This window comes from Mobula hypostoma, chromosome 3 (genome assembly GCF_963921235.1).
Source record: "Mobula hypostoma chromosome 3, sMobHyp1.1, whole genome shotgun sequence".
NCBI classification, from domain to species: Eukaryota; Metazoa; Chordata; class Chondrichthyes; order Myliobatiformes; family Myliobatidae; genus Mobula; species Mobula hypostoma.
Window position 1 is genome coordinate 152,234,162 of NC_086099.1, and position 22,141 is coordinate 152,256,302.

Here is a 22,141-nt window from a genome sequence, read left to right on the forward strand (position 1 = left end):
GTTAGAGAAGTCAATGTTCATGCCATCAGGTTGGAGGCTACCTATACGGAATATAAGGTGTTGTTCCTCCAACCTGAGTGTGGCTTCATCTTTACAGTAGAGGAGGCCGTGGATAGACATGTTACTGGTGGGATCCCGTTGGAGGTGGCGGACGTTACGGAGAATAATATGTTGGACCCGGAGGCTGGTGGGGTGGTAGGTGAGGACCAGGGGAACCCTATTCCTAGTGGGGTGGTGGGAGGATGGAGTGAGAGCAGATGTACGTGAAATGGGGGAGATGCGTTTAAGAGCAGAGTTGATAGTGGAGGAAGGGAAGCCCCTTTCTTTAAAAAATGAAGACATCTCCCTCGTCCTAGAATGAAAAGCCTCATCCTGAGAGCAGATGCGGCGGAGACGGAGGAATTGCGAGAAGGGGATGGCGTTTTTGCAAGAGACAGGGTGAGAAGAGGAATAGTCCAGATAGCTGTGAGAGTCAGTAGGCTTATAGTAGACATCAGTGGATAAACTGTCTCCAGAGACAGAGACAGAAAGATCTAGAAAGGGGAGGGAGGTGTCGGAAATGGACCAGGTAAACTTGAGGGCAGGGTGAAAGTTGGAGGCAAAGTTAATAAAGTCAACGAGTTCTGCATGCGTGCAGGAAGCAGCGCCAATGCAGTCGTCGATGTAGCGAAGGAAAAGTGGGGGACAGATACCAGAATAGGCACGGAACATAGATTGTTCCACAAACCCAACAAAAAGTCAGGCATAGCTAGGACCCATACGGGTGCCCATAGCTACACCTTTAGTTTGGAGGAAATGGGAGGAGCAAAAGGAGAAATTATTAAGAGTAAGGACTAATTCTGCTAGACGGAGCAGAGTGGTGGTAGAGGGGAACTGATTAGGTCTGGAATCCAAAAAGAAGCGTAGAGCTTTGAGACCTTCCTGATGGGGGATGGAAGTATATAGGGACTGGACATCCATGGTGAAAATAAAGCGGTGGGGGCCAGGGAACTTAAAATCATCGAAAAGTTTAAGAGCGTGAGAAGTGTCACGAACATAGGTCGGAAGGGATTGAACAAGGGGTGATAAAACAGTGTCGAGGTATGCAGAAACGAGTTCGGTGGGGCAGGAGCAAGCTGAGACAATAGGTCGGCCAGGACAGGCAGGTTTGTGGATCTTGGGTAGGAGGTAGAAACGGGAAGTGCGGGGTGTGGGAACTATAAGGTTGGTAGCAGTGGAAGGGATAAAGTCGTTGATAGTGTGGGAGACAATGGCCTGGTGCTCCTTAGTGGGGTCACGATCGAGGGGTAAATAAGAGGAGGTATCCGCGAGTTGTCGCTGTGCCTCGGCAAGGTAGAGGTCAGTACGCCAGACTACAACAGCACCCCCTTTATCAGCGGGTTTAATAATAATGTTAGGATTAGTGCGGAGGGAGTGGAGAGCAGAGCGTTCCGAAGGAGTGAGGTTGGAATGGGGACAAGGTGCGGTAAAGTCGAGACGGTTGATGTCCTGTCGGCAGTTGGCAATAAAGAGATCCAGAGCAGGCAGAAGACCAGAGCGGGGTGTCCATGAAGAAGAGGAGGGTTGAAGACGGGAGAAGGGGTCATCGGTGGGGGTGGAAGAGTCCTTGCCGAAGAAGTAGGCTCGGAGACGGAGACGGCGGAAGAAAAGTTCCGCATCATGGCGAACACGGAACTCGCTGAGGTGTGGGCGAAGGGGGACAAACGTGAGGCCCTTACTGAGAACAGAGCGTTCTGCCTCCGACAGTTGAAGGTCGGAGGGGATGGTAAAGACCCGGCACGGATGAGAGCTGGGATCAGAGGGGGGAGGGGGGAGGCTGGGGGTGTCAATGGAGAGGGGAGGGTTGGGGTGAGAGGAAGATGGAGCCTCTGAGGGCCCAGGAGTTGACGGTGGGATCTGAGGAAGACGGGGCTGCGGAGTGGTGGTGGGGGAAGGGGAGACGGGAGTCACAACAGCAGCACATAAAGACCCGGCCTGGAGTTCAAGGCTGGAGTCGCAGTTGGTGGTTGCGCGATCGCTTTGAATGTCTCCATGGTCGTTGCTGGAGTCCGGGTTTTGAATATGTCCTGAGGTGTTGGAGCCGCCGAGATCAACGGCAGAGGCCGCAACCGAAAGTTCATGCCTGCTAGCGTCGGGGCCAGCAGGCTCTGGAGAAATGTATGTTGCTTGAATTTCCAGCATCTGCAGAATTCCTGTTGTTTGCGTTTAAATTCACTACTGCGAAGCCTCTTCCGGTGATGCCTACACCGAAGAAGTTTAGATCCTCTCTTCGACGGGAGTTCAGTGAAACCATCTCTCACTGCTCCCCATCTGTGATTTCTTCGGCTCTTCAACTTTTCGACCAGACTTTGACTCAAACTCGCTATCACAGCCATGTATCCTTTCTTGGAACGTGCCTCCGTCGCCAACTTACTCCAGTTGGCTTTAGGATTCGTTTCCAAGCCTCTCAATTTGGACCTTCTGAGGATCCCAGGTACTCACATTTCATTGACTCTGCCTCTCGCCGCTTCTCCCGTCAAGCTCTGAAGGTGACGCTCTCCGCCATGAGGAGGTACTTGGTGTCCCTATCCCAGACCCTTCCACACCTTCGGGACACTTTCTTCGCCGTCTGTAATGGTCCTACCCGCTATTTCATCCTCCGTCGGATCCACGCCTGCAATCGCCGTTTCTTTGACTTTGTCATGTTAGGCAAAGATCGCAAGATCTTACATCTACGGACTCCAGAGCCTGCTGGCCCCGACGCTAGCAGGCATGATAGTATCCTTGACATCAATATTGCGTTTCTTGTTATTTTGTCCTTCACAAAACCACATTTGTTCTTTACCTAACAACATACATCAAAGTTGCTGGTGAACGCAGCAGGCCAGGCAGCATCTATAGGAAGAGGTGCAGTCGACGTTTCAGGCCGAGACCCTTCGTCAGGACTAACTGAAGGAAGAGTGAGTAAGGGATTTGAAAGCTGGAGGGGGAGGGGGAGATGCAAAATGATAGGAGAAGACAGGAGGGGGAGGGATAGAGCCAAGAGCTGGACAGGTGATAGGCAAAAGGGGATACGAGAGGATCATGGGACAGGAGGTCCGGGAAGAAAGACAAGGGGGGGGGACACAGAGGATGGGGAAGAGGTACATTCAGAGGGACAGAGGGAGAAAAAGGAGAGTGAGAGAAAGAATGTGTGCATAAAATAAGTAACAAATGGGGTACGAGGGGAGGTGGGGCCTTAGCGGAAGTTAGAGAAGTCGATGTTCATGCCATCAGGTTGGAGGCTACCCAGACGGAATATAAGGTGTTGTTCCTCCAACCTGAGTGTGACTTCATCAAGCGGAACAAGTGCTACACATGCCCTTACACTTCCTCCCTTACCACCATTCAGGGCCCCAAACAGTCCTTCCAGGTGAGGCATCACTTCACCTGTGAGTCGACTGGGGTGATATACTGCGTCCGGTGCTCCCGATGTGGCCTTTTATATATTGGTGAGACCCGACGCAGACTGGGAGACCGCTTTGCTGAACATCTACGCTCTGTCCGCCAGAGAAAGCAGGATCTCCCAGTGGCCACACATTTTAATTCCACATCCCATTCCCATTCTGACATGTCTATCCACGGCCTCCTCTACTGTAAAGATGAAGCCACACTCAGGTTGGAGGAACAACACCTTATATTCTGTTTGGGTAGCCTCCAACCTGATGGCATGAACATTGACTTCTCTAACTTCCGCTAGGCCCCACCTCCCCCTCGTACCCCATCTGTTACTCTTTTTTATGCACACATTCTTTCTCTCACTCTCCTTTTTCTCCCTCTGTCCCTCTGAATATACCTCTTGCCCATCCTCTGGGTCACTCCCCCCCCCCGTCTTTCTTCCCGGACCTCCTGTCCCATGATCCTCTCGTATCCCCTTCTGCCTATCACCTGTCCAGCTCTCGGCTCCATCCCTCCCCCTCCTGTCTTCTCCTATCATTTTACATCTCCCCCTCCCCCTCCAGCTTTCAAATCCCTTACTCACTCTTCCTTCAGTTAGTCCTGACGAAGGGTCTCGGCCTGAAACGTCGACTGCGCCTCTTCCTATAGATGCTGCCTGGCCTGCTGCGTTCACCAGCAACTTTGATGTATGTTGCCAATAATTTGGTGTTCTGTAGTCACCAAGAAAATTTTCAACAACAACCTTGAATACCTTCCATTCGATTTTTTCCAGTCCCACGAAAAGTTCTTCAAATTGCCTGCCATTGATAACCTGTTTGGTTTGTGGACAAACAAAAATGCCTTCCTTAATCTTGGCATCAGTTATTCTGGGAAGTATCTGTCTCAGATATCGAAATCCTTCACCTTCCTTGTTCATCGCTTTCATAAGGTTTTTCATCAGCCCCAGTTTTATATGAAGAGGAGGCAAAATATCCTTGTTCAGTCTATAAGTGGCTTATGTGCCACCCTTTTCTGCGCCAAAACCAACTGCTTAAAGAATAGCCAATCCATTTTAATGTAATGAGGTTCTTTAGCATGGCTGTTCCATTCACAAATGAAACAACAGTACTTGGCGTATCCGAGCTGCTTTCCTTGTAGCAGTTGTAGTTGCTGTACTGTACATGTTTCAACAAGACTTCCAAATTTCAGTAGTTTTCTTCCCTGTGTACTGCACAGCTGATTGGTGTTGAAGGGTGGACATTGCTGTTGTGTAGTGCATAGCTTTCAGGCTTAACACCGAAGAATCAATAAAAAGACACCATTGCTGTCAGTCATGCTGGCAACCCAAAGCATTCCCAGACTTGCCTGGACAAGATAGAAAACTTATATTGCGGACAACATTTTAATTGACTTGAATTATTAATTGAAATAATATAGACAATTCCAAAAAAAAAGGTGAGCGATAGGGAAATTTCATGGTGATTTTCATGATCAGCAGCCCAAAATCTGTAAGATACACCTAAAAGTATTCGGGAACCAAAACCTTTGCTGTCCAGTGTTACCTTACCAACTCACCCAGTTTGTTGATGTAGAAAATTGGAGGATCACCTGAATAAATACCCACTCTCTGTAAGGTCCAATAGTATAGTAGATTTTCAACAGACCAAACCAAAATGAAAACAAAAGAGCATTCAAGGCAAGTCTAGGAAATGACCATAAGACAAAAGAACAGAATCCAGCCATTCAGCCTATAAGTCTGCTCCACTATTTCATCATGGCTGATCTCAGATCCCACTCAACCCTATACACCTGCCTCTCACCATATCCCTTGATGCTATGACCAATCAGGACTCTATCAACTCCTGCTTTAAATATACCCACGGACTTGGTCTCAAGCATAGACTTAGCAGAGCATTGCACAAATTCATCACTATTTGTCTAAAAAAATTTCCCCTTACTTCTGTTAAAAGGTCACCTTTCAATTTTGAGGCTGTGCCCTCTAGTTCTGGATGCCTCTAGCAGAGGAAACATCCTCTCCACATCCACCTTATCCAGCCCTTTCAACATTTGGTAGGTTTCAATGAGATCTCCAAGCATTCTTCTAAATTCCAGTGAGCACAGGTCCAAATTTACCAAACACTCCCTTCATTCCTTGAATCATCCTCATGAACCTCCTCTGGAGTCTCTCCAATGACAATACATCCTTTTCTGAGATAAGGGGCCCAAAACTGTTGACAATACTCCAAGTGCAGCCTGACTATTAACTTAGAAATCTTTAGCATTATCTTCTTGTTTTTATATTCTATTCCCCTTGAAATAAATGCCAACATTGCATTGCATTTGTTTTCGTTACCACAGACTCAACCTGTAAATACACATTCTGGGAGTCTTACACGAGGGCTCCTAAGACCCTTTGCATCTTTATACCTGGTAATACAGAAGCATAAATCTGGGCATGGGTACAAAACCATCTCAAAGACACTAAACATATCTCGGAGTTCCATGCAGCCCAACATGAAAAAGTGGAAAAAATATGAAACAACAGTTACAATGCCTAAGTCAGGCCGCCCTTCTAAAATTAGTCACTGGAGAAGAATGGCACCTGTAAGAGAGGCTACTGTGACACCAACAGTCACACGGAGTGAGCTGTTGAAGTCAATGTCTGCAACTGGAAATGAAGTTCATGGCTCCACAATCTCTAAGGCCTCCCACAAAAAGAGTATTTATGGAAGAGTGGCAAGGAAGAAGCCCTGGCTAAAAAAAAAAGTATATCCTTGCCCGTAAAGACTTCGTAAAGTGTCACTTAAAAGATATAAAAAATGTGGGAGAAGGTCTTGTGGTTGAATGAGACTGAAGTGGAACTTTTCAGCCTCAGAACTAAGCAGCACGTGTGGTGTAAATCTAATACTGTACATCAGCCAGGTAACACCAACCCTACTGTAAAGTATGGTGGATGTAGCATCATGATATGAGAATGTTTTCAGCAGCAGGAACTGGAAATCTGGTCAGGATTGATGAGAAGGTGAATGCTGCTAAATACAGAGAGATCCTGGATAAAAACCTGCTAGCCTCTGCCAGAAAGTTTAAACTGTGAAGGGAGCTCGTCTTTCACCAGGGCAACTACCCTAAGCACACTGCCAGAGCAACCATGGAGAGGCTTCAAATAAAGAAAATTGATGTCCTTGAGTTGCCTAGTCAGAGTCCTGACCTTAACCCAATCGTTCATCTCTGTCAAGGCCTCAAGATTTCAGTCCACTGCTGCCCCACCCGCTGACTAACCTAGTCCAGGTTGAGCAATGGGCAAATCTTGCTCCATCACATTGTGCAAAGCTAGTAGAGACTTATCCAAAAAGAATACTGGCTGTAATAGCTACGAGAGATGGTTCAGTTAAGGATTGAGCGTGGGGGGGGGGGGGGGGACTGAATACTTTTGAACTGCTGACATTTTAGTTTTTGAATTTTTTTTTCATGCCTTACAATTTTCCCTAATTTTCAGGGCTCTAATGTGAAAAAAATGAGCATGTGATTCACAGACAAAAACCCTCAGTTATATTGATCAAAATCCCTCATCTTAATACTCATTTATGTGACCAAAGAATTGGGGCTAAATACTTTTTCAAGGCACTGTAACATAGATGAGGCAGGTGGAAAGGGCCAACTTCTGTGCTGTTATTTTAATTTATTATCAGCTAATGCAAGGGACTCAGAAGGAAACTCTGCCATAGTTGAGCTGCTAAAATTGAACATATAACCTGCAGTACCAAGGGTCCCAACACACCCGATGACTGCTATACTACGATTAAAAATGCCCACCGTTCCATGCCTAGACTGCATTTTGGAACATTTGATCACTTGGCTCTCCCTCTGCTGCCTGCAGGGGCTAAAGAGCAAAGCTCTAGAGATAAGGACAACAAAGAGGTGATTGCAGGAGGCAGAGGAGTGGCTACAGGATTGCTTCGAGTTAGTTGACTGGGCCATGTTCAAGTACTCATCAGAGGATCTTAGTAAGTATACCATGGTTGTAACGGATTTTATAAAAACAGTTGTAGAAGAATGTGTCCCCACAAAATCATTCAGCATCTTCCCCAACTAGAAGCCCTGGATGAACAATGAGATCCATAATCTACTGAGTACGAGATCAGTGACATTCAGATCTGGCAACCAAGTAGGATACAAGAGGTCCAGCTATGATCTCCGGAAAGCTATCTCACATGCAAATTCTAGACCAAACTTGAATCAACAGCTATGGCAGGGCTTGAATGCTATTACCACTTACAAAGTGAAACCAAGCGACATTGGTGACAACAGGGCTTTGCTCCCAGATGAGTTCAATGCCTTCTACACTCGCTTTGACCTTCAAAACATGGAGGAACCTTCACAGCCTTTGATGATCCTGTGATTTCAGTCTCTGAGGCCAATGTGAGAGCATCCTTCAGGAAGGTGAACTCACAGAAAGTATCTAGCTCAGATGGGGTAACTGGCTGAGTACTAAAGACCTGTGCTGATCAACAGGCTGGAGTGTTCACCAATATCTTTAACCTCTTGCTTCAGCAGTTTGAGGTACCCACCTACTTCAAGAAGGCTTCAACTATTCCAGTGCCTAAGAATGTGGTCACCTGCCTTAATGACTACCATCCAGTAGCAGTTATACCCACTGTGATGAAGTGCTTTGAGAGGATGGTGATGAAACACATCAACTTCTGCCAGAGAAGTAACTTGGATCTACTCCAATTTGCGTACAGGTCCACAGCAGATACTATTTCATTGGCTCTTCACTCAACCCTGGAACATTTGGACAGCGAAGATGTAAATACATCCAGATAATCTGCATTGGCTACAGCTTATCATTCAACTCCATCTCTTAAAACTAATCAATAAGCTTCAAGACCTTGGCCTCAATACTTACTTGTGCAATTGTACCCTCAATTTCCTCACTTGCAAACCCTAGTTAGTTCAGATTGGCAAAAACATCTCCTCCACAATCTCCATCAGCACAGGTGAACCATAAAGCTCTGTGCTTATACCCGAGCTCTACTCACTTTACACTTGTCACTATGAGGCTAAGCACAGCTCCAATGCCATATTTAAGTTTGCTGACAACACTACTGTCTTTGGCTGGATCAAAGGTGGTGATGAATCAGCATATATGAGGGAGATTGAAAATCTGGTTGAATGGTGGCACCTCTCATTCAATGTCAGCAAAACCAAAGGATGATTATTGACTTCAGGAGGAGGAAACATAGAAACATAGAAATCTACAGCACATTACAGGCCCTTCGGCCCACAATGTTGCGCCAACCATGTAACCTATTCTAGAAACTGCCTAGAATTTCCCTACCACATAGCCCTCTATTTTTCTAAGCTCCATGTACCTATCTAAGACTCTCTTAAACGACCCTATTGTATCCGCCTCCACCACCTTCGCTGGCAGTGCATTCCACGCACCCACTACTCTCTGTTTTGAAAACTTATCTCTGACATCCTCTTGTACCTACTTCCAAGTACCTTAAAACTAAGCCCCCTCATGTTAGCCATTTCAGCCCTGGGAAAGAGGCTTTGGCTATCCACATGATCAATGTCTCTCATCATTTTATACATCTCTATCAAGTCACCTCTCATCCTCCGTCGCTCCAAGGAGAAAAGGCCAAGTTCACTCTACCTATTCTCATAAGACATGCTTCCCAATCCAGGCAATGCCCTTGTAAATCTCTTGTGCACTCTCTCTATAGTATCCACACCCTTCCTGTAGTGAGGTGACCAAGTGGGGTCTGACCAAGGTCTTATATAGCTGTAACATTATCTCACGGCTTTTGAGCTCAATCCCACGGTTGATGAAGGCCAACACACCATACGCCTTCTTAACAACACTGTCAACCTGCACAGCAGCTTTGAGTGTCCTATGGACATGACCCCAAGATCTCGCTGATCCTCCACACTGCCAAGAGTCTTACCATTAATATTATACTCTGTCTTCAAATTTGAAATACTTCACACTTATCTGGGTTGAACTCCATCTGTCACTTCTCAGCTCAGTTCTGCATCCTATCAATGCCCCGTTGTAACCTCTGACAACTGTCCAGACTATCAACACTCCTAACTTTTGCGTCATCAGCAAACTCACTAACCCACCCTTTTGCTTCCTCATCCATGTCATTTATAAAAGTCACAAAGAAGAGGGGTCCCAGAAAAATCCTTGTGGAACACCACTGGTCACCATCCTCCAAGCAGAATATGAACCATCTACATCCACCCTTTGCCTTCTGTGAACAAGCCAATTCTGGATCCACAAAGCAAGGTCTCCTTGGATCCCATGCCTCATTACTTTCTGAATGAGCTTTGCACAGGCAACCTTATCAAATGCCTTACTGAAATCCATATACACTACATCCACTGCTCTGCCTTCATCAATGTGAAACCAATGGTCCATGAGCCAATCCTCATCAGGGAGATCAGAAGTGGTGAGGTCACCAACTTTACATTCCTTGATGTTATCATTTCAGAGGATCTGCCTCGGTCCAGCATGTAAATGCCATTATGAAGAAAGCACAGCAGTGCCTCTACTTCCTTAGAAGTTTGCAAAGATTTGGCATGACATCTAAAACTTTGACAAATTTTTATAGACGTGTGGTGGAGAGTATATTGGCCAGTTGCATCACGGCCTGGTATGGAAACACCAATGCCCTTGAACAGAAAATCCTACAAGAAGTAGTAGATACAGCCCAGTCCATCACAGATAAAACCCACCCCACCACTGAGCATATCTACACACAGTGCTGTCGCAGGAAAGCAACATCCATCATCAAGGACCCCACCACTCAAGCCATGCTCTCTTCTCGCTGCTGTCATCAGGAAGAAGGTACAGGAGCCTCAGAATCCACATAATCAGGTTCAGGAACAGTTATTAATCCTCATACATCAGACTCTTGAACCAGAGGGGATAAGTTCACTCACCCCCATCAATAAAATGTTCCCATAAACCTTGGATTCACTTTCAAGGACTCTTCATCTCAGGTTCTTGATATTCATTGCTTATTTATTTATTATTTTTTTCTTTATATATGCACAGACTGCTGTCTTTTGCACATTGGTTGTTTGTCTATCTGCGGGTGCATTTTTTCATTTATCCTTTTGTGTTTCTTGGATTTACTGTGTATGCCTGCAAGAAAATGAATCTCAGGGCTTTATGTAATGACGTATATGTACTTTGATAATAAATTAATTCTGAACTTTGACGTGCTGAATTCCTCCATCATACTGTGTGTGTTGTACATATGTTTTCTGCCTACTGACTTCAATACTATCATGATGCCATTCACAGTTAATTGTTGCCTTGATACCAGTCACTGTCAGACACAACACTGACCTCTCAGAACCCTTCCCAATAGGCAACAGAGTAAAGCAAGGCTGCGTCCTCGCACCGACTCTCTTCACCATCTTCTTCAGCATGATGCTCAGAAGGGCCACAGAGGACTTTGATGATGAGGACGGTGTCTACATCCAATACTGCACCGATGGCAGCCTGTTCAACCTGAGGCAACTACAGTCCCACACCAAGACATTGGAAAAACTCATCCGAGAGCTACTCTTCGCCGATAATGCTGCCCTTGTTGCCCATACAGAGACAGCCCTGCAGCGCATAACATCCTGCTTCGCAGAGGCTGCCGAGCTCTTTGGACTGGAAGTCAGCTTGAAGAAGACAGAAGTTCTCCATCAGCCCACACTTCAGGAAGATTACCACCCTCCCTGCATCACCATTGATGAGGTAGAGCTGAAGACAGTCTACCAGTTCAGCTAGCTGGGGTGCATCATCTCGTCAGATGCCAAGATCGACAAAGAGATTGACAACAGACTGGCAAAGGCAAACAGCGCATTTGGCAGGCTGTACAAAAGAGTCTGGAACAACAAGCATTTGAAGAAAAGCACAAAGATCAGCGTGTACAGAGCCATTGTACTGACCACCCTCCTGTACGGCTCCGAGTCGTGGGTCACCTACCGTCACCACCTACGACTCCTTGAGCGTTTCCACCAGTGCTGCCTCCGCACCATCCTCAACATCCACTGGAGTGACTTCATCACCAACATCAAAGTCCTCGAACAGGCGGAGGTCACCAGCATCAAGGCCATGCTGTTGAAGACACAGCTGCGCTGGGCAGGACACGTCTCCAGGATGGAGGATCATCGCCTGCCCAAGATTGTGCTGTATGGTGAACTCTTCACTGGCCACCGTGAGAGAGGGGCACCAAAGAAGAGGTACAAGGACTCTCTGAAGAGATCCCTGGTGCCTGTCACATTGACCATTGCCAGTGGTCTAATCTAGCTTCCGATCGCGAGGCCTGGTGACACACCATTCACCAGTCTGTCTCCTCCTTCGAGAATGCATGCAGGGCTGGCATTGAGGACAAAAGCAGAAGGAAGAAGAACCGTGACACAGCAGCACCAAACCCAGAACAGAATTTCCCTTGCAGCCGCTGTGGTCCGACCTGCCTGTCCTGTATTGGCCTCGTCAGCCACCAGCAAGCCAGCAGCAGACGTGGGTAGCCCCCTTCCTAAATCTTCATTCGCGAAGCCAAGCCATGACCAGTCACTCTCAAGGCAACTCTGGAATAAGCTGGGACCCAAGACCATAACGAAGTGGTGAAGTGGTCAAGTGGTCCTGGCAAAACCCAAACTGGGCATTAGTAAACAGGTTGCTGGTGTGTAAGGGTTGCTCAATAGCACAGTGCTTGAGCTATTGAAACCTTTTGTCACTTTCCTGATTATAAAAAGTAGACTGACAGGATGCCAACTGGCGGAAATTAATTCCTCCCTTTTATGGAAGGAATAAACTTGATCAATTAATAAGTTCAATCAATCTTCAACATTTAACCTATTTTAGTTTTAAGTTTAGCACATTTTACACAATTTCATTATTATTCAGTGTGTGCTTTTGATCTTGAGCTGGATTCTTTATTTTTCCATTATAAATACAAGTCTGAATGAAAATATGTACAGCATAACATTTGTATAAATCCACAAACCTTCTCAATATTTATCTGGTGCTTATGTAACCGTTCCAAATCTATTGGGATTGCAACTTTAACAAGTTTCTGGATAGTTGGCTCCAGCCGTCGATACCTCAGTTTTGCAGGACCTTCTGCCATGCTGTTTCCAAGCAACAATTTGCGTTTTTTGGTTGATGACACATCGGGACCTTCAAAATTAAAACAAAAAATGAGTTTAAGAGTTTACTGATTCTGAAGGAATTCTCACAAACTCTTTATTTCTTCATAAAGTTCAGGGCCCAGTAGATAAATTGGTGTCAAATGATCATTTCTACAATTGTGTTAACAACTTATTTGACAAATTTTCAAGTTAGCACATTTTAAACACAACTGATTTCTTGTAGGAAATGTCACTTTCCATTCAGCCAAAATGTGTTTATGCTCAACACCTCAAATATAGCTGTCAAATAAAAGTAAAAGTAAGGTCCTCTAAATTAATTTAGATAACCTTATTCTGCACTCATTCAAACATACAAACCTACAAATTAGGAACAGACTAGGCCTTCGCATCATGGCCAATCTGAATGTAACTTTAAATCCCCATTGTTTCCTATTTCGCCACATAATTTTTCCACTCCTTGTCAACCTTGTATCTATCTACTTCTGCCTTAAGAATACGTAACTAAAGAATCTGCTTACACCATACTTTGAGAAAGAGTTCCATTAATTAGTTACAGAGATACAGAGGGAAACAGACCCTTCAAAAATATCTGCACCAGACATCAAGAATCTATTTTTCACAGTAATCTTACTCTAATTCATTGTACGCAATTCCTCACATTTCTCAATTCACCAACCCTTAAAAAAAAAGTTCAGTTCATCCCTGTCGTAAGTAGGTGATCCCTTACTTCTTTAAACAGTGACCCCCTAGTTTGATATTCTCCCACAAGAGGGAATACACTCTTCAAATCCACCTCTCAAGACTTTGCAGGATCTTATGCTTCAATCAAGCCTCCTCCTACTCTTCTAAATTTCAGCAGATACAAACCTAGCCTATTCAATCTTTCCTCAAAGACAACCCGCCCATTCCATATAGTGGTCCAGGAAACAATCTCAGGACTGCTTCAACTGCACTAAAAGTTTTTCTCAATTCTGGAGATAACAACTGTACATAGTACACCAAATCAGAGGAATCTTAGAAACTGAAAACTAATGGCTTAATTACTTTATTATCGACTTTTAAAACTCTACGATGAAATGTTTCAGGCTCCAACCATTTGCTCAGTACCAGTTCCCAGTTACAAACACTAGTATCAATTACTAGTATTTGTAATTTACCTATTTCTTGGATGTTAAATAAAGGCATCCGTTAGTCTTGCGAGACCATGGATCTGCACCTGGAGAAGACCAGCAGTTGGCCCATGCTACAAGTCTCCCCTCTCCATGACACCAATGTTGTCCAAGGGAAGGGCATTAGGACCCATACAGCTTGGCACCAGTGTCGTCGCAAAGCAATGTGTGATTAAGTGCCTTGCTCAAGGACAGAACACGTTCCCTCGGCTAGGGCTCGAACTCACGACCTTCAGGTAGCTAGTCCAATGCCTTAACCACTTGGCCACGTGCCCACAATGGATGTTACTTGTATATTAACTAGTAAAAATTGATGCAAATACTTATTTAATCCACATACCATATCTTTATTTCATCACCAGAGTTAACAAATATTGACTTTATTAACTCTTTTCTCTTTAAAAATCTATGGAAACTCTCAAATTATATGCATGAATGCTTTTGTCTCATGCTCTAACTTTTTCTTCTTAATTTTTTGGGCATTTTTTGCTGATTTTATACTGTTATTTCCTGACCTGCCACCTATTTTGCACAATTATGTCCAATCAGGTATGAAAAGAAAATGAAAACAAAAATTAAATTAAGTTGTTAATGTACATGCATGCAATATTACAAAATAACATTAAAACAACTGAACATTATTATTGCATTAAGACACACATTAGTTGGCAACATTAGCCTGGGATATTTTATACATTGAATTCTTTTGTGGTAAAAGAATTGTTAACACTTATTGATGCAGATCATTAGATGGTGCTTTAGTAAATTGTTGTATTAAGCAGATGGGCGCACAGTTATTCTGCCTAGGCCGGGGCGGTACCATGGTAAATGTGGTAAACCACACCCCATGTTCTCAACTGCACGTAAGCAATGCAATTAAATCATTTTCATTGACCTAAAAACATATTTACACAGTTTCTGGTTTGAATATAGTCTTATCAGCTCAGAAAATAGTATAATTTTAAAAAAATCAAAACTTTAGCTTTGTTGCATAAGATTTTCGAAGGGCATTAGCACAAAATATTGTTTGTTCGATTTCACCTTTACCATCAGGTGGCTTACTAATTCCAAACCTTTCAGTTAGTATAGTATTTCTAACACTTTTAATGAGTGGAAAATTCAGGGATAGTGTACTTGAGAAATTGCATTTGAAATTAGGTATGTTTGTACACTCATTTTGACCTTAAACTCAGCATAAACTTAAGGACTGATAATTAGAAATACTTTGTGATTCATACAGTAGTCATGAAGACAGTGCATTAAAAAAAGCAAAAAATTTATGAGAATAATTTATGTTTAAAAGTTATCACACAACATCAATCAGGTGATTTTTTTTCCCTTCCTGCACTAAATTCTATATTTAATTTTATACCCATTTCTAAATGGTATAAAATCATGAAAAGTGCTTGCACAGCCCTAGACACAAAGGTAATGCTATTATATTAAGCCTGAGGTACACTGGGTGTTAGGGCGTGAGGATCAACAGACAGACATCAAAGAGAGGGGAGATGTGAGGAAAATGTAACTACAAAGGATTCTGGTTAATTGGGCCAATAGATTATCAGGGCAGCCACTTATTTGGGACAACTCTTAAAGAACAAAAACTATTCGAGAAAATAGCTGTGATTCCCTTCGTTTATTTGGGACACTATGATGCTTAATTGCGACGACAGACTGATGCCGAACAGTTTTTAACTCACATCAGTCGTGTGCACTTTCACGACCGTTAGACACAACACCATGCTTCAAGCCAACAGTTATTAAGTAGCTTCAGTTGCATGTGTTTGTGTTAAAAAAGCAGCAATAATTGATCCTTTTCAACCAGTAAAAAAATTCAGATCTGTTTTTCTTCACTACAGTTTCAAGCACTCAGGCCCAGAGATGCCAGAAACAGCTGGGATAGAAAATGAAATAATTTCACAACTTCAACAAGTTAGAAACTGCAAAGAATTTGAAGATATCAACAATCATCTTGAATATTACAATGAAGATTAAGATTTGGAGGATGCAATCATCAATAGTATTGTATGAAGGCATCCATTATCTGCACTAGGTATCTGTGCTGATTTAGTTCACATGCAGTCAAAAGAACATGATGCAGATGAATTCCTCCATTGGTAAGTATTAGAAACTAATACACAGTGTTATAGTACTGCATTAGTATTGGTAGTGTTCAAATTTGTTCTATACTTCATTTAAATACTTAATTGTTACTCAGCTTGTCTTCTTTACACCTTTTTAGCAATTTCCATGAAACTTCGGCAAATTGATGCAACCGCTCAATTGGGCTAAAACATACTAGTCCCAATGTGTCCCAATTAACCGGAATCTACTGTGCATGCAAGCAAGCAGTGTATGCCCTGATGCTTGAAAGTTTAAAATGAATATTATCTTTCAGTTGTGCACACCTTCAGATACAATTCACCAAGAAATTTGAGAGACAGCTACCATTTGAAATTTTCACAAATCAGCCCAAGCAAGATTGATAACTTTCCGTAGGGGGAGTCGTGGGTGTAAACTCATTCTTTCTCTGTGATGCAGCTCATCAGCACACCAACGCACTATAACACTGTCAGACTTCTGTACCATGTCTATAAACAGATCCTGTAGAATTGCACGCATGGAGAACAGGCTGTGGTCTGGGTCTTTCTCCCACATGAAGTTTCAGTCTTATCAGAGGGAAATCCCCTGCTTTACTTTCAGTTGCTTGAACCACATAGAAGCCAGGATACAATAAAGTATTGCTTAAATTGTACATGGTGTCAATCATTGTATTAAGGATTTACAATAAACATAGATTTGTATGGTACAGAAACAGGCGTTTTGGCCCACTACGTCCATGTCAACCTTTTGTCCATTCATACTGATCTCACTTATCTGCATTGGGAGAATAATCTGCTATGCCCTGCTCATTCAAATACCTGTCTAAATGCCTTTTAAACATAATGATTATATCTGACTCTATCACCTCCTCTGGTCATACATTTCACGTATCAATTACTCATTGTGTTTTTCAAAAAACTTTACCTAAATCCCCCTTAATATTCCTTCCTCTCAAGTTATGCCTCTTGTTTTTGGTATTCCGAATATGGGAAACATTTTTACAATCTATCCTATTATGCCTCTCAATATACATCTAATAGTTTGCTCCATTTGAAGCAAGCCCAACCTATCCAATTTCTCTCATGGTCCTCCAATCCAAGCAATATTTGACACATTTCATTTGCATTCTCTCCAATGCATCACATCCTTCCATGGACTCACTTCATTGTGTTGTCTGTTATAACATTTCTGTTAAATGTGATAGCTCAGAAAAGATAATGACAGCTCAAGTCTGGGCACCAATGAGGTGCTCTGGTCCAGAAGATATTTAAAAACCCACTCTATCATTACAAACGTGATGAAATCAAAGTCTGCTGGAATTGACACTAGTTACAGATAAAATCAAACGGCCAGCCTGGAGGAGCAGCAACACAGGATGACATGCATGCTAAACAATAGGCAATAGACAGACCTGAGCAGTCCCACAATCTGCAGCTTGATTGCAGTCATGCAACCCGCAGCCTACATACTGACTTGTAAATTGTGGTGGGAAATTAAATAGTTAATGGGAGATGCAGGCTCTAAGAAGATCCCCTTCATCAGCAATGCAGGACTTAGTATGAGAGTGCTAAAAACAAGACTGAGTCAATTGTTGGATGATTCACACATCTACACTGGTGGGACCGACATATTGGGGACCACTTCACCTTAATATATAAGGGTTTTTGACAGCTACCCATTTCAATTCACCTTCCCATTCCCATTTCTACATGTTGATTCATGGCCTCCTCTTCTGCCACGATGAGGCCACACTCAGGTTTCTATTCTGTCTAGGCAGCATCCAACCTGATGGCATAAACTTTGATTTCTCTAGTTTCTGTAATTTTTCCCTCTCCCTCTTCTCTCTTTTCAATTCCACATTCTGGTTTCCTCTCGCCCATTCTCTTCTTCTCATTGCCCACTAGGTGCCTTTGGTTCCCCTCTTCCTTTCTTTTCTTCCATGGTCCACTGTCCTCTGCTATCAGATTCCTTCTTCTTCAGCCCATTACCTCTTCAACTTACCAGCTCCCAAATTCTCACTTCATCCTTCCTCCCCGCACCCAACCACCTACCTTCCCTCTCACCTGGATTAACCTATCACATGTCAGCTGTACTGTTCCCCCTCCCCATTCCTTATTTTGGATTGTACACCCCTTCCTTTCCAGTCCTGATAAAATGACTATGGCAACTTTTCATTCCCCTCCACGAATGCTGCATGACTTGTTGAGCTCCTTCAGTAATTTTGTGTGTGTTGCTCAAGATTTCCAGCATCTTCAAAATCTATTGTGGTTACCTGAAATATTAATCTCCTCCACCACAAGTACATAACGACTGCAACAGGTACCATTTCCAAAATGCAGTGCAATTACTCGCCCGGACTACAATGACAGCATCTACCAAAAACAAGATGTATAAGGGCAATAGGCACAGAGGAACTTGACCTTCTGCAAACTCCCTGCCAAGATGTCAACATTTCTTCATTATTGCAGGCTCTAAATCCTGGAATTCCCTACCCAGTCAGAAGGTTGCTATCAACATCTTCTCAAAAGCAATTAGGGATACCAAATAAATACTGGCCTTATTAGAAATACCCACATCTGAAAAACTAAAATCTTCAGAATTACTGTCACAACGCTTTCTCATACCCTATACCCTTAGATGCTTTGTGGCAGTTTGAATGCAGAAATCATGGAGATAGCTCGTAGCTCATTTAAACATTGCGATCCCCGCATCTATTTTTGCAAAAATTTAATTGAGAATACATCACATCTGTTGCTAGTAGTTAATTAATGTTTTAAGTATATAGAGATCAAAGAAACTAAGTGGTTATGCAGTTACAAAACATTAGTGTATTAGGCTGTAATAAAAAAATAACCAAAGAAAGATCATGTACTTTGATTCTTCATAAGCATCAAGAGCTTTAAGGCTGAGTACCAATTAAGAGGTTAAACAACCAATGGTCAGATTTGTATTTCTGGGTTCAAATCATGTCAAAAGACTATAAGGCCAAAAGACACAGGAGCAGAATTAGGCTATTCAGCCCATCAAATCTGCTCTGCCATTCCCTCATTATCCCTCTTAACCCCATTCTCCTGCCTTCTTCCCGTGACCTTTGATGCCCTGACTAATTAAGAAGCTATCAACTTACACCTTAAATCTATCCAATGAACTGGCCAGCACAGGCATCTAAAGCAATGAATTCCATAGATTCGCCACTATCTGGGTAAAAAAAAATTTTCCTCATCTCTGTTCTAAATGGACGTCCCTCATTCTGAGGTTGTGCCCTCTGGTCCTAAACCCCCCAACTATAGGAAACATCCTTTCCACATCTTCTCTATCTGGGCCTTTCAATATTTGATAAGTTTCAATGAGATCCCCACTCATTCTTCTAAACTCCAGCGAGTACAGGCCCAGAGCCATCAAATGCTCCTCATATGTTAATCCTTTCATTCCTGGGATTCTTCTCATGAGCTTCCTCTGGACCCACTCCAATGCCAGCATATTTTTTCTTAGATAAGGGACCCAAAACTGTGTGATCTGACCAATGCCTTATAAAACCTCAGCATTAGATTCATGCTTTAGCATGTAAAATAATGAGAGGTTCAGATAAGGTTCACAGTACAGAGTTTTTTTTTCCAGGGTGGAAATGTCAAGTATCAGAGGGCATCAGCTTCCTGTGAGAGGGGAATGTGTAAAGCAGATGTGTTGGACTTTTTTTTTCCCACACAAACCCTGGAAGCACTGCCAGGAGAAGTGGTAGAGGTAGATACAACAGCAACATCCAAGAGGCATTTGGACAGGCTCATGAACAGGCTGGGGATAGGGGAACATTGACCATGTGCAGGCAGATGGGATTAACTAAGACTGGTTGGTTGGAACATGATGAGCATACAGGTCCATTCTTGTGCTATACTGTTCTACGATACAAAGCTGGCTGACAGTGTAAATTGCAAGGAGGATGGAGAAAAAACCTCAACGAGAAGACAACTGTTAAAATTTATAGACAAGGACATTGCCGATAGAGTATAATAAAGGTGTGAGGTCATTCCGTTATAGTAGAAAAGTATAGAAAAGCAAAGTATTTTCTAAATTTTAAGATTGAAAAGGCTGGTGTTTGGAAAAACCTGGGTGCTCCTGTACACAATATTTAGGAACAGCGAAGTAAATGGTACATTGGCCTTTATTGCAAGACTTAGCTGATCAAGATCTCCCTGTGATTTTGATAACCTTCTTTACTATCTATGATGCCAACTATTTCAGTATCTTAAGTTATGGCAGTGCAATTGAAGAGAATTGAGAGAATTAGCCATGGGGAAGAAAGCACGAAGGCCCTACTCTTGCTCCTATTTTTAAAAAATTGTCTGGCTGATGTCACAGCTTCAACTTTTTGCAGAGAATGACTCTCCCAAAACAGTATTATTTTCACAATTTTGTAGGCCACAGTAACCAAGTGCATGATTCAATGGTATTGGACCATATAGAGACATACCAGAGAGTTTCAGGAGCCACGAACCCTAACTATTGATATGTAAATATCTCAATTTACTGACATTTACAGGTATGTTCAGATACAGAATATATCCACCAAGGCAGCAAATTTTTTCATATTGAATGCATGGCTGCAAAAGCATGCCTGTTCATGTGAAGAACCAATGGAAAAAAATGAAAAGGAATGCCAGGAAGTACTTGGCAGATCAGGCACTATATGTTGACAAAGAACCAGAATTAGCATTTAAAGTGGTTGAAATTTCATTGGGACTTGCTGATGAAAATACATCAATTGAAAATTTTGCTTTTCTAGCCACAAATTTGACCTAACCAGGTAACATGCATCCTGGATTTCCTGTTTTCATGCAGATTTCTAGCAAACATAGTGTTTCACATTTGTACTATTGTTGTCAACAAATACAAGTAAAAATAGGTGTTGGACTTCAATGACTGAATTGCAAGGTTTGTCAGGTGCAGTATTTGAGTGTCCTGCTCTGACAGCAAACCATGGCAACAATTTCGACACATTTACCTTTGATTCAAATTCACTGAGGGAGGAATTACTGTTTTCACCAGTGCAAAACAGTGCAACAAGAAAGATAAGGGTTGATATAAGGGTTTTATTTCACTGAAGGAACAGAGAAGGGGATGCGTCCAAAAATGTTATGTTTATGGAATTGAATTATATTAAATATATTCCAAATGCGTACGCATCCGTCTCTATTAATCCTCGAGGGAATAGCTGTTACGGTGTCTAAAATTGTTGACAAGAAAGGGGAGGAAGGCTATGGAGGTCTACAAGTTCCACTATTCTACCTATAACTATAACTTGGTGTATGGGTGGGATCCTCTGTCAACTTGTCATGTTTCATGCCCATCTGAATGACCAGCATGCCCAGGTCTGTGTGCCGCCTTCTACGACCGATGATCGCCACAAACCAGGAAGTCGTTGGTATAACTGCTAAGCAGTTGTTCAAGTCTGGGGTGGGGGGTGCTATTATGTATTGCTACCAGCCGCGAGTCAGGAGATGTTGGACGGTGGTTTGATGGCATTCAGCTATCCGAGCAGCCCAGGACAGCGTATGAACGAGTCCACTCGCGTCGTCACCGGTAATCTGGGTCGGGCCGCTGCCCCTGAACCGACACCTTTAAAGTGTGCTGACTCTTGGCTTTTGATACTGGGGCAGCCAATCCAAGCATCAAGTCGAAGGTTTGTCTCACATACACTGACAAAGCGCCAGGACTCTGTGTAAAGAGGCATAAACTGAAAGACCGTACCTCCGGGCCCGGTACAACCGCCGTTCCGACTCAGCGCCAACTGAGTTCACCGACACCACAACTTGACAACACAACTACTTCCGGCGTCACCTAAAATCAACGCCCCCGAGTGCCAGGGACAGGACAGGACAGGAGCCGTGAGTGATTAAGGCTGCAAATAGAAACCTAAAACTCCGCGTACTGCAAATGTGAAAATAACTATATCCGAAGAAAATGCCTTAACGCGCGGTTTACATAACGCGGTGATACCCTCCACTAACTTTACCGAGGAACTTGTTTATACTTAGAGGATTGTTTCACGCAAAAATCAACGATAAATGACAAGTTACTGTATTGAAATAATGTGGGCATTATGAAACCCAGTCCAAAAGTAATCCGATTAAACTGTGTGTGGGCGCCACTGATTTATGAATTAATAATCGCAATTACCTCTCTTTTTTCATTTCATATTGCTTCTTCCAGGTTCAATCATAGAGGAATCCTCATGCTAATGCAGGGTTTCGACTCTTCATTCATTTCCATTGATACTGCCTGACCTGCTGCGTTCTTCCCAGCATTTTGTGTGT

General features: G+C 43.2%; 1 protein-coding gene across 1 annotated transcript in view; it reads right to left on the bottom strand.

The window, feature by feature from the left end:
• stx17 (syntaxin 17) overlaps positions 1–21,679 on the bottom strand; it is a 100,292-nt gene extending 78,613 nt beyond the window's left edge. The window contains exons 1-2 of the mRNA XM_063043900.1: positions 21,576–21,679; positions 12,414–12,586 (exon numbers count right to left, since the gene is read on the bottom strand). Coding sequence (XP_062899970.1) covers positions 12,414–12,536 — 123 coding nt within the window. The 5' untranslated portion in view covers positions 12,537–12,586; positions 21,576–21,679. The remainder of the gene's footprint in view (positions 1–12,413; positions 12,587–21,575) is intronic.
• Between the last annotated feature and the right edge of the window lie 462 nt (positions 21,680–22,141).